At 39.5% G+C, this 11,957-nt stretch overlaps 1 protein-coding gene across 2 annotated transcripts in view; it reads left to right on the forward strand.

Annotated features, from left to right (window-relative positions):
* cadm1b (cell adhesion molecule 1b) overlaps nt 1–11,957 on the forward strand; it is a 171,093-nt gene that overhangs the window by 137,358 nt on the left and 21,778 nt on the right. For both annotated transcript variants that reach the window (XM_030745456.1, XM_030745457.1), the window contains 2 exons: nt 1,592–1,729; nt 9,617–9,775. In XM_030745456.1, the coding sequence (XP_030601316.1) occupies nt 1,592–1,729; nt 9,617–9,775 (297 nt within the window). The remainder of the gene's footprint in view (nt 1–1,591; nt 1,730–9,616; nt 9,776–11,957) is intronic.

The raw sequence follows: 11,957 nt of genomic DNA on the forward strand, positions 1-11,957 counted from the left end.
TTGCATTGAAGAGTCCTTGAAATGAGCACCCCGCTGACTTTTTTCTTTCAAGTAACTGGAGTTTAGCAAGTTTGCTGTGATGAGTAATACAAGGGATGAGGGAGAACTGTTCCCAATCCTGTTTTTACACCCAGGCAGCCATAGGTTGTAATCACGTATACTTGTTTAACGTTACTTTAAAAGGAATGCGAAGCAATGGATTCATGACTCATGCTAGCCGAAGGCACGCATTAATGAATGCTCCATGAACTCATTTTACTCGCCTATAAAAATAAAATAAGAGACGTTGATGTAATGTGATTAATGGTCTGTTGGTCCACCACTTTACTGATGGATTATCGTGACATTTTGTATAGATATGCTGTTTATAGTCTCCTTTTATTTTGATCAATTTTGGGTGATAGATTTTGTGAAGATTATCATGCAACTTATATCAGATACTCAAACCCTTCTTGGGGTGAATAAAATAAAAATGTGAGTCATACTACTGCCTGTGTAGGCACCTGGAGTGATTAAAATGGGAGCATGTCCATTCATTCAGACAGGTATGATATAAATAACTGCAAAAGCATCTGAAATACTTTCTGTGCAGAGAAGCTGTTACAGACTACAACACAGACTGTATATTCTGCTAGGGTCTAAAGGAACTGATATGGAACATTTAGCACCTAAAGAAACAGCTATGTCTCATGTGAGTTGGTATAAACCACAGTAGATACCAAATATAGAACCAAAAGAGTATCAGGCTTCCATTTTCCAGATGGTGTAACGTGACTGTGAATGAATGATAATTGTGCTCTGTAACTACTACATGCAAAAATATACACCAGTTCAATAACGGCAACAAGAAATGATGATGCCACTCTTCACAAATGTGTTAGTGTTATCATAGATTTAGCTAATCCCAATAAGGTTAACATTGTAAATACAAGCTTTATTTATTTTATTTTTTTTGTTTGTGCATGCTTACGTGCAAAACTAAGATGCTGAGCATGGAAAAGATTGCATCTATTTAGAGAATAACAGAATTCAGCTTAATGTTAGTTTATAAACTAAATGTGCACTCAGTTAATCCTGGCCACATTCACTAAAACTGTTTTTCTTTTGTTTAAGAGAAAATTCAGTGTTTCTGTTTTTTGGCAGTCTCCCTCCAGAAATTTGCTGACATATGTGAGTCCTTATATTGAGGCTATCATTATTGTTCCTGATATTGAAGTGATAATTATTATTCTCGCACTGATCCATTGAAAAAAGGTGGTGTAAAAAGTAGCTGGAGATGCATAAGCGAAATCCAAAGGGCTCAACAGGCCAATCACAATAGCTGCAGGCTGCGTCAGTGCGATGTGTAGTTGCATTTCCAGGGAGGTGCACATCAGGTTATGTCATAGGTTATGGCGCAGGTTATGGCGCAGGTTATGGCGTAGGGTTTCAGAGGGGTTTGCGGTTTTGATGTTTTACCGAGAAGTATAACTCCCCAGTGACTCAACACACAACTGTGGACAAACGGTCGTGGTCGAAGTATTACATGTTACACATAAATCTGTAAAGATTAATAGATTTGAATGTTGCCACCATCGTTGTTCTGGGTCAGTCCCGCCAGGTAGCCCAGTCATCGAGAGTCGTGAGGATGTGGTCAGCGAGGGGAACGAGACTGAGCTCACCTGCACAGCCATTGGCGGCAAGCCAGCCGCCTACATCAGATGGATGAAAGGGGAGGAAGAACTGACAGGTCAGTAGAATAACAGCCTCCCCCAGTTTGCTTCACATGCTCCAGGCACTTCTTCTGTGAATAAAATGTAGTTCTACTCTAAAACATTAATGTGTGTTGTACTGATTATGTTGACTGACACATATAAGAAGATAATCCTGCCTGGCATACACAGCTGCAGAAGGACAGTGCTTCCTTTCTTTCTTTTTTTTTTTCTGTGGAAGAATCTCCACTACCCCCACCCCGTCCTTCAGCCTGGGCTGCCAGCTCAGCTACAGTATGTAATCAACAAACTATGCAACCACAACTGCAAGAGCTGCAATTTGGGCCCATGTTATTTTTCTCATAAATTTTCTAAATCATTTGCCTTAAAGGCATTTTCATACGGTAATTTTCATTTCACAGATCAGATTTAAAATTGCTTAAATATTTACTGGCTACACTTCAGCTGCTGTTGGAATATGTTTTTAAAACTACTAAACTCTACATCTTTGTATTTACTTTAAACCATCTATACATAGTAAACATGGTTATGAACTCATATTTGCACATTTCTGCTTCATGCATTTTGTGCCTAAGGCCGGCTGTAGGCTGTTCAGAAAGGGGGATATAATGTGGAGTGGTGAAAAAGCCTTATTACCTCTCCGTTATGATTAGGGGGTCATCAATTATTCATGATATACTTATTATACAACTAGGGAGATATTCATTTTAGTCGTATCGTATTTACACAGAGTGGATGTCTCTGAGCTTGTTGTCAAATTATATATGTATTAGAATGGAGAGGATTCATTTGGCTTGTTGAGAGATGAAATATTTAGACAAGAGTGAATCTGAAGCTAAATGCCATCTGTGCCTCCAGTGTTCCCTACAGGAGTCGAAGTCAATTTCTGTTTATGAGTTGCTGAGTGTTGTGTAGGGGAAGAAGAGACAACAGGATGGTTAGATCAGCGAAATGCCACTGACATGCTGAGGAGGGCTAATCCATAGTGGCGGTGGATACATAAAGAGAGTCATAAAGTCACGTCCTCCTGTACCCAAGGAAACACAAATCACTTCTCATTACGGACATGCTAAACAATTCATTAGCTCCTGCTCCGATTGAGATTCAGAGGCACACATCTCAGTGGTTTTATAGAATCTCGCTGATCGTGTTTGTCTTACGTCTGTGTGCAGGCAAGACAGTCGTACTGCTAATAAAGAAATTTGCTGCCTAATTTGCACACGCTTTCAAATTGGCCGAATTGCTTTTGCAACCATCTATCATGCTGGCAGGTACGGGACTCGTGGGCTCTGGCCTGCGAGAGACTCGGCACGCAAGGTGGCAAAATGCTTGTTAGCATAAACGACATCTGCAGTGTTATTTCAAATGTAGTGGGGCGCAGTGCTGTGCTGCTAAGTACAGGAAGAGATCTGGCCTGTCGGGCAGCTGCATTTAATTGTGCCTATTTTTTTTTTTTTTTTTAAATGTGCAGGTGACTTTGCGTGCAGGCGATTTAATAGGAACTTTGCCAATCTTTGCATTTTATAATTAACTAGAAATATTCAGTTTTTTGAAAACACACTAAATACTGAAAAGCTGAAATTTCAAATTTAGCTTTCAAAGATTTTGAATTAATATTGAGGGGGGGGGGTCCTCTGGGGAATTTCTTAACTGATGATTTAAAACTTTATTCATTTTTTTTTGTCCTTGTTTTAAATTTGAAAAGCTTGAGCAGTGTGTTTTTTTTTTTTTTTTTTTTTACTTTGATACATATTTATGAATAAATATTTCAAAGTCACAGTTTATTTTTTGAGTATTTGAGCTATACGAGCGCTCCTGTCCCCTTTGTCACTGAACTTTCTTCCATCCAAATAACTAATAACTAAACATTACATCTGAGAACATTTTAAACATTAAAAGAGCTGCTGTTAAAGCATATAAGCAAAATCACTGAAGTTAGTATATTTTTCACTGCTTATAAGCTGCAATAGATATCAATATCAACAGGTATAGCAATCCATTTACTAATGCTTTCTTTATAGGTCACTATTAACAACTTTCACTTTGCAGAAAATCCTCGTGCAGCACGACACCTGCTTTGTCCTTTGAGCTATCAAAGATCTAACAACTGCACCCTCAGTCAATTTATAGGGTAATTATGCACTAAGTTGGACACTGTTATTTTAGTCTATGGGTGTTCATCATTTGACAGATTGGCTCCATTAAATGTACACCAAATGAATCTATTATCTGCTCCTTATCGTGCCCTGTGATGGACTAGGTGACCTGTCCAGGGCGTATCCTGCCTCTCACACTGTCAGCTGGGATCAGCTCCAGACCCTGAATTGGATAAGCAGTTAAGGAAATTGATTGATGGCTGCTCTTTATTGTAATAGATGTACAAACAAGAGTATTTGAAACAATTTAAGAACCTGGCAATTCTCAGGCAGGTTCAGGAGTAATGAGCAGTGTCTTTCTGTTATGGTTTCTAAGCAAATTTATGGATGTTTATTTACAATGACATCTCAGATAATGATATCCTTGGAAACTGTAAGTCACACTTAATCTTAAAATATGTGTTGTGTCTCAGAGTACCAATTTTGACAAATTGCAGCAATTGAACACTGGGGGGGTTTAAAGCATTTTAATCACCTCTTCAAGCTTTGCGTCACAGCATCCCCGACTGCTTACAGGTTAAATCTCCCACAGTATATTTTCCTCACATTTCTGTTTGGAGTCCCCAACGTAACTCACCCTATCTGATATTGAGTGAGTGGCAAAAGTTTAAAAAAAAATCATTATTATTTTCATTTTTCCTGCATTAATAATGGTAATGCCTCTACCAGCGCTAGAGCCATTTACTGTCTAAGCCATGTTTAAACAGCTTGATCGCTGGTGGCTCTGCAGTGTGTTGGCAGGCAGAAGACTCGGGTTAGAAACTGACTGAAAGAAAATGTCACCCTGAGAAGAGGCTATGCTTGATTGCACTGGGATTGATCAGCGCTCGATGCTCACAAGAGCGTTTGATTTGACATCTCTGCTGCAACTCTCAAATCTCCTCTGCATTCAGATTTGAGTCCTTCCATGACCTGATCCACGGTTGTTTTCCTCATCTGGGTTTCGATGACACTGGTAATTGACAAGCGTTGGTTGGCCTGCACATTGGTAATAACTCTGTATGAGTTGTTAAAACGTGACGCAGGACCCCCCCCGCCCCCCCGTTCTTCTGCCATTTCTCATTTTAAAAAAATTAATAAGAAGACTCGTAACAAAGCAGAACTGATTGTAGAAGTCAAATTAAAGACTCTTTTGTTCATGAAAAAAATCCAAGACAAGGGTATGTGGTGCTATTTTCCTGACCTTGGAAAGTGTTTTGCCTGTCCCTTTGGTATTTTGTACTGTCAAATGAAAGACACAACACCATGGGACTTTCATGCAGACACAGTAATGCAAGGCGGGATGGGGCTAATTTGGCAGAAAGTCCTCTTGACATTGCACAGAGACAGCCCCCCCCCAGATTTTTTTTAAGGTAGGGAATTTGTTACATACCACATAAAGCATAACAAAATCAAATGAAATGAAAACAAATTTCCTTTTTCTTTATTTTACACCAGCCAATAACTGGACTTTAAGTATTTCCAAAAAAAAAAAAAAAAAGAAGAGAAAAGGAAAAAAAATTCACACATGCTTCTATCGCCACTATTCATATAGGGTTCACATCTGTCCCACTGGCTAACTACTGTTGGAGTAAATGTTAAGACAGCTCATTCCCTTTAGAGTTTCAGACAGAAGCAGTTGTGAAAACAGTTTTGGATAAAAAAAAAAAAAAGTAGTGATTAAAACGAGATTCCAGTGCAGACTCGAGGCAATCGTAAGCGGCGGGTGTCATCGGGGATGTCAGATTTGTTTCAGATGTGGGGGTGCCAAAAAAAATTGCTTAGTTGAACTGCTAACCTTACAATAGAAAAAAATTAAATAAAACCTCCCTCTACTACCACAACAGTGTCAGTCATAGTGTCAGCGGTGGTAATTTTACCTGCCATTTATAATGTAGACACGGCTTGACCTGAAATGACATTCAAAAGAGCTTAAAATATTTTGACACAATGCACCAAATCTCTCTATAACTGTGCTACTGTATATGGTTTAAAAGCTGGGTTTATGTTGATTAACAGAAGTCACCAATAATACAGAGATCTAAAGCAGCAGTCCTCTCTCTTAAAGAAAAGGATTTGATTGCAAGTATGATATGTTTTTATGGCTCAGAACAGCATTATGTTTAGCTACTAATGGACCAATCAGAGACTCCTGGCTGATGCTTGTGTTCAGTGTGTGTGTCAGTGTTGAATAAGGTGGCATTCATGTAGCTGGCTTGTTGCCCCCCACCCCCCACCCCCAATGCCACTTCCAGTGCCATTAGGTGTCAGTCTGCACAAGGTGGCACAGGCCCACCTCTGGGTACGAGCACTTTTCCTCAATTGCATAAAGTGAACAGAGCAGTGACAGTAGTGGCTTAATATAATGCATTTTTTTAATTTTTAAATAATTCTATAAAATTACATGTCAATGATTTCATCAGATTATGCCATCACTCTACAGTTTTTTGCTGGCCGATTGCTTATTCTCCTCAAAATGTAATGAACTAGTGTAAATATAATTTTTTAAAAATTATTCTAATTGGGGCTCAATTTGAGTGTTTTATGTGTGATGCTATGTAGATTTGCCACGATATTATACATTTATAAAGAGAAACAGTACTTTGCAAAGATACTAAGCCATCTATCATTTCTTTATATTTTGCTTCCAAGTAGCCAGACTTCATTGTAAATTTTAAAATGCTGTTGAGCAATAGTTTTCCCAACATTTATTAAACATCTCTCAAAGTTTTTCTTTGGACATTGGCTGCTTTTTCATTTTCAGTCCAGTTCTCATACCTGACCATTTTCAGAGGAATGTTTTTTTGTTTATTAAGCCACTTATCACTGACCTATCAATCATTCAAGCATAAAAAAGACTTCTTGCTCAAGGTTGTTGTGTCCACACATAATAGGCAACGTAGCCAAGAACAAGTTTTAAATTGTATATTTAGGCACTTTGTTACCAGCAACAGATTCTTTAGCTGAATCTATGACAAACACAGTTTGACAATCATAACGTAAATCTTTGCACCAACAAGGTGATTCCCAAAGAACTATTAGACAAAATAACTTGGCATTTCTCAGCTTGCTGTTCAGTGTGAAAATTGACAAGTGGAGGAAAAAAACTAAATGTATGCAGACAAACAGTATCTGAAAGTCATGTCCTTAAGAAATAGGAAAAAAAAAATCCATCAAAGACCTGTCGCAGGACCTGAAAGATGCCTCTGGTCCTGAACTTGATCCAGCTACTGTTTGCCGAAGCCTCACCAGAAATGGTCTTAATGGAAGGGTGTCTGTCAAGACACAATTCCTAAGGAGGATAATTTGTACCAAATTGCACAAGAATTGGACTGAAAATCAGTGGCAACAGGTCTTATGGAGTGATAAATTCAAATTTGAAATTTCTGGTTCAAATCATTATCAGTATGTACATAGGAGGTCAGGAGAGAGGTACAACAATGAGCCATCTGTAAAACATGGTGGAGGTTTTTGGGGCTGCAATGTCAGCCAGCTGTTTTTGGGATCTTGTTAAAATTGATGGAATTATTAGCGTGGAAAAGTACCGTCACATTGTGATCCACCATGCAATAAGTTCAGGCTGTGTTGAAGAATAAAGGTGCTCATACCAAATATTGACTTTCAAGCAAACATGGTGAAATTGTAATTAATCAGTCTAAAATGTTGGTCCTTGTGTACCCTGTGAGATTATCTGCCACTGGCCAAGTTGTTGCCTTGTTGGAAAAATTGTGCCAGAATTAAAAATAAAACAAAACAAAATTCTCACAGCGTGACTGTTGCTGCGACCCACAGCCACACACCAACCAGTCACAATACGACATGGTGTGACACAGGATACACCAGCCAATTTTGCAAGTGAGCTTTGAATAAATCTCGACAGCACACACACTCACAAACTCTCTCACACACACACAGACACACTTTCCTTTAGCCAGGACAAGGTTGCTGTGTTTTTTTTTTCAAAGCATCTTCTCTCATATTGTATGCTCCTTTCCATTTACAATTTGACATGCCTCAAATTGATATCGTACAGTCTGACAGTGATTGCAAACCAACATTTTATTCGACACAAACATAGTGTGACATAAAGTAAACTGCCATGATTGTTGTTATTGCACGGTCTAAATGCTGCACTGTGATTGTTATAAGGCAATTAGTGTGACTGGCCGAGAGAAAAATGGCTAATCACCACATCTCTTCAATTCACACTCCACTTCACCCAACTCTTTGGCGCGTAGGGCACTGCTCCTGGCAGGTGTGCTTGGAAATGCCCTCATTGACCTTGTGATTGTATGGTGACAATACAGCTCTTAATTGACTTTTTTTTTTTTTTGCTGTTATTTGGAAAGGAACAAGTACCCACTGATCACAGGACTCAACTTTAACTAAAGATGTTTGGGCTAAACTCATTTGCCGCTGTTGTGATGCTTTTTCGAGTTAAGTTAAATGACATAATTAAAGCTGGAGTAGGCGCCATGCTTTTGGCATCGCCGGACCAGAAATCCACAATAACTCTATAGCATATTGTAATTCAAGTGGTCTGCAAGGAAATTAGCCTCCCGCACCTCCTCTTGGCTCTGGTTTCAGGTTCTAATCAGATGTCTTTTTAAGACCGGACCAGTTGAGTGGTATAAAATAGAGTGGGCATATCCACACGGAAGCTTAGATGTAGTAGTACACTTGATTAATCGTAGGACCTTCACCTTGGAGAGGAGCGTTCAAGCCATTTTTTTCCCCGCTTTTTTTTTTTTTTTTTTTTTTTACATTTCTGCCCACTGCATCTTTAACAGCTTGCAGGGCACAAAGACACACAGTACAGTATGTTGTTCACATGCTGTAACACCTTTACTCGTTTTGTGCAGAGTAGCAAGACATTTGCTGTTTTTCAGATGGAAGCCATTTATTTTTTATGCAGCCTCTTCACACTGTCACACTTTGCTATATTCCTGCTGTTATTACTGTTACTGTTATTACTTACTTACCCTTTTCAAATGGTCAATGCGCTTTTCAAACTGTCCGTTTGCTCACTGCATTTGGCAAGGTGGTCAAATTTAATGCCCACAAGTGCACTGACCACTTACTGCTCCCCATACTTTAAATTTTATGTAGGCAGGTCTTGGTTGGATGTGTATATGTTACATGGGGTTAATATCCATCAAGAAGCCACATATGTGTGTATTGGTGATCATCAACTGTGGAACAACAGTGTTTTGCCCTCACCGAGTCCAGCACAGCTCCCCTGTGACAAGGCTGAAATGGAAGTGTGCTGCAGGTCAGTGTGGGGCTGTAATTATTTCCTCACTTCATTAAGTGCGAGTAAACCATCACACTCAGCACTGCAGCTAATGCAATGCCCCTGTGGCATTGTAATGCTCTCTAAATGAATGCCCCTCTGACAGCCTAGGGCCTAGTGGGCAGCAGATTACTGCAGGGTTAGCCCCAACAATGCTCAACCCTCGAGCAGCAGAAGCATTCATTATCAGGCTGGATATGACCCAGCCGCTCCTCACTGCTCTCGTCAGAATTGAAGGCCTTCGGACTCTTTGAATCCCCTAAAGTCTCGCCTGGGCACCACATCACTGAATCATAAATTAAATGTAAATGCCATCTGAAGGTAGTCCTCTTTGACAGCTAATGCTCTCTTAATAGCTTTGACTATTTGCTCATTAAAGCCAGTGCAGACTGGTGCTGCTGCAGAAGTTCAGATTTGATTTTGACCTGTTTAGCCATTAACTTTCTGTTCCTGTCATCCTTGTGACGGTTTTCCAGGTGAAACAACAGTTGAGGAGACATATGACAGGATGTTTACTGTCACCAGCCGAGTGAGATTTTCTGTCTCCAAAGAAGATGATGGAATGCCAGTGGACTGCATCATTGACCACCCAGCTGTAAAGGACCTCCTGGCTCAAAGACACTTGGAAGTACTTTGTGAGTGACCCAAAACTCTGTGTTTTCAAGCCTAGAACGAGACTGAGGCCCTACAGACAGGGTCAGGGACTGTTTCTTTTCTGGGATAGTTGGGCGCTTAACTACTTATTAGTTGGGCTGTGGCATTGGTATCATATCTCCTTCACTTCATGTCACACTTAAGATGTTTCTGGTATACTACCTACACCACAAAAAAAAAGCAAGTCAAAAAATATTACATGTAGGAATAACAGAACCTACACAGCAAGATAAGCAAGTGCATTTGACAGTTACTAGAAGCAGATTTATACCACTTGGAGAGAGTTAGAATACACCACAGTGTTGGTTATTTTGTCACAGTTGAGCAGTGGCCACAGAATTTGGCTGTATTGATTTTTCAAATCCTTACAACTGTGAGGACAAAATGAACAACCTTGGGCTGTATTGATAATAGACACTTGGGAAAATTTTCGAATGCAAGTACAAGTCTCCTTCTCCCCATCACCAGGACAGAGTTAGCCTGCCTGATCAAAATTGTAAATTGGAGAGAAACTACTAGCTTCAAAACAATGTTTTAAACATTCTGACCTGTGGCTCTACCAGATTTGATGCAACATAAATGAAGCGCAATAATCATACATCTGTTTTAAACTTACTCTTCAGTGAGTGTGCCAGCGTTCAAAAGATGATAGTGAGTTACATTTTAGTAACACATACAGCCTGATCTAAGTACAGGCACCTACAGGGTGGAAAGGGTTAATAAGACAACAAAAATCAATGTGATTATGAGCTTAGTACGCTTAATCTGGAGTTCTGTGGGTCTTTGAGCAAAGGTAATCTTAGCCATAAATGTTTGTGATGAATTATTTCAAATGCTTGTGCTGGAGTTTGAAAATAAACAAAGACAGAAGCCACCTGGAAGGGCCATTATGGTTGACTGCATGGTGATTAACAGCAATGTGAAAAAGAGAGTTTTTCACATTTTTTTTCTATGCAGTCCTGTGAAAAACTAACTACACCCTTACTGCTTCCATAGGAATTAAGAGAGCAAACAATAACCAGGTGCTTCTAATAAAAAGCATTTGATTAACTGATCACCAGCACACGTGACCAAAAGCAGAAGTTTCAGCAGTTTGTTGGTCCGGAGCATTCAGGTGCATGCTAGCACAATGCCACAATCTTCAAAGAAGTGGACATCCCAGCAAATTCACCACAAGCTCAGAGAAACTGCAACAAAACCCTGAGTCATGAAATGGGACAATGATCCCAAGCACAGCACCAAAGCTAGAACAGAACAGCTGAAAAAGAAAGGAATCAAGGTTTTGCAATTACTCAATCAATGTCCAACCCATTGAAATGATGTGGGACCTTAAGAGAGCTGCGCATTAAGAAATGTCTACAAACGTCAATGAACTGAATCAACACTTTAAAGAAGCGTGAGACAATATTCCCCCACAATGATGGGAGAGACGGATAAAATCATACAGAAATTTACTTCAATTTATTGAAGCTAAAGGTGGTTCTACACGCTATTTCATCTTGGGGTGAACTTAGATTTTCACAGGACTGTCCTGTGAAAACGTTCTTTTTCACGTGGTTTCTTTTCTCCTGTTCTCTACAAAAGAAGTGACATATCCAAACTTAACATAACCCAGAAATATATGTAATGTATCCTCCTGAGACCTTATGTCCTCTGTAGTGGTCACAAAAAAAGTGAAATTGAATGATAGGGTTTTCTCAGGAAGATATAATAGACACTTTCTTTTAAAGATATCTTGGAACTTGCAAGACAGTGTATGAAACCAGCGTCTTGAACCCAACGTTATATCCCAGTGTGGTCAGGTGTACTTTTCATGCCCTGCTGTGATGTAGATTGCAGTGTCATATTGCACAACTGCTGCATAAGTTGTGTGCACGCAGGAATATTAACTTTGAGTTGATATGGTCTTAGGAAGACTCACAGTCACAACCTTCACACCACAGATGCATTGCATGTATTTTACTGCTTTATCTATGGATCATGCAGCTGGCATTTCTTAAGAGTGTAGTGGTGCCTTGGCCTGAGAGATACAGTGATCATAAGGGAAAACATTTCTGCTTAGGTATCAGTGATGTTTAGGTGTTCTTTAAATGGTGAATTGATTGAAGAGGTAATACGTACTGCCTTACACTGTTAAACGTCAAAGAAAGGTTAAGTTACCCT

This window comes from Archocentrus centrarchus, chromosome 13 (genome assembly GCF_007364275.1).
Source record: "Archocentrus centrarchus isolate MPI-CPG fArcCen1 chromosome 13, fArcCen1, whole genome shotgun sequence".
NCBI classification, from domain to species: Eukaryota; Metazoa; Chordata; class Actinopteri; order Cichliformes; family Cichlidae; genus Archocentrus; species Archocentrus centrarchus.